General features: G+C 42.1%; 1 protein-coding gene across 1 annotated transcript in view; it reads left to right on the forward strand.

Moving 5' to 3' along the window:
• Positions 1–1,477, forward strand: part of LOC104705050 — a 24,066-nt gene that overhangs the window by 10,527 nt on the left and 12,062 nt on the right. The window contains exons 16-17 of the mRNA XM_019227173.1: positions 641–1,101; positions 1,200–1,472. Coding sequence (XP_019082718.1) covers positions 641–1,101; positions 1,200–1,472 — 734 coding nt within the window. The remainder of the gene's footprint in view (positions 1–640; positions 1,102–1,199; positions 1,473–1,477) is intronic.

Consider the following 1,477-nt stretch of genomic DNA (forward strand, 5'->3'; position numbering starts at 1 on the left):
TGTGGTAATTACTTAACATGAATTGCTGTGCGACAACGTTATACAGATCTATAACTAACCTCTTACTGTTGGTGCATGTTGCAGCTATTGACGCGTCTGGTGTTTGATCGAAGTAGCACAGATGCAGCTGCGAAAGTTGCTGAGGTCATGTCTGCTGATTTTGTTCATGAAGTGATATCAGCTTGTGTTCCCCCAGTTTATCCTCCACGTGCTGGTCATGGGTGGGCTTGTATTCCCGTCATTCCAACCACTCCATGTTCTCAGTCAGAGGGTAAAGTGCTCTCTCCTTCAATAGAGGCCAAACCCAACTGCTATATTCGTTCCTCGGCAACACCTGGTGTCCCTCTGTATCCTCTTCAGTTGGATATCATCAGGCATTTGGTAAAAATATCCCCAGTACGAGCAGTTTTAGCTTGTGTGNAAATACTACCGGGTTTTGCTTTGCTCTATTCTGTGAACTCTAGCAATTTATATTCATAAACAATATAAACTAGCGAGCAGGATGAGTGGCCTTTAAAGATTTTGATATTATGGTTGATAGTATACTATTGGCCTGTGTGGTAATTACTTAACATGAATTGCTGTGCGACAACGTTATACAGATCTATAACTAACCTCTTACTGTTGGTGCATGTTGCAGCTATTGACGCGTCTGGTGTTTGATCGAAGTAGCACAGATGCAGCTGCAAAAGTTGCTGAGGTCATGTCTGCTGATTTTGTTCATGAAGTGATATCAGCTTGTGTTCCCCCAGTTTATCCTCCACGTGCTGGTCATGGGTGGGCTTGTATTCCCGTCATTCCAACCACTCCATGTTCTCAGTCAGAGGGTAAAGTGCTCTCTCCTTCAATAGAGGCCAAACCCAACTGCTATATTCGTTCCTCAGCAACACCTGGTGTCCCTCTGTATCCTCTTCAGTTGGATATCATCAGGCATTTGGTAAAAATATCCCCAGTACGAGCAGTTTTAGCTTGTGTATTTGGTGGGAGCATATTGTACAATGGCAGTGATTCTGTCATATCTAGCTCTTTGAACGATGAGTTTCCAAGTTCTCCTGATGCAGAAAGATTGTTCTATGAATTTTCTCTTGATCAGTCTGAGAGGTACTGTCAAGCCAAAGTGTTATCTTCTCCTTTCAATTTGAAATAACTCAGTGCCTATGTTCCAACATATTCTATGATATTTTACTTTTTCTTCACAGGTTTCCCACTCTGAACCGATGGATACAAATGCAGACTAATCTTCATCGAGTTTCGGAATTTGTTGTGACACCTAAACAAAAACCTGATGACACACGGATTAAACCTGATGAAAGAACTGGGATCAAGAGACTTCTTGAACACGACAGTGACTCGGAGTCGGATACAGAAGAATTTTTTTCTAAAAAGAACATTCAACCAGCATTGACTGACGACAGTGTTCGAGATGGTGGATCCTTTGATACTGGAATGTGTAGAACTGATCCTACAGTTTTCCTTT

Source organism: Camelina sativa, chromosome 7, assembly GCF_000633955.1.
Source record: "Camelina sativa cultivar DH55 chromosome 7, Cs, whole genome shotgun sequence".
In the NCBI taxonomy this organism is placed as follows: domain Eukaryota; kingdom Viridiplantae; phylum Streptophyta; class Magnoliopsida; order Brassicales; family Brassicaceae; genus Camelina; species Camelina sativa.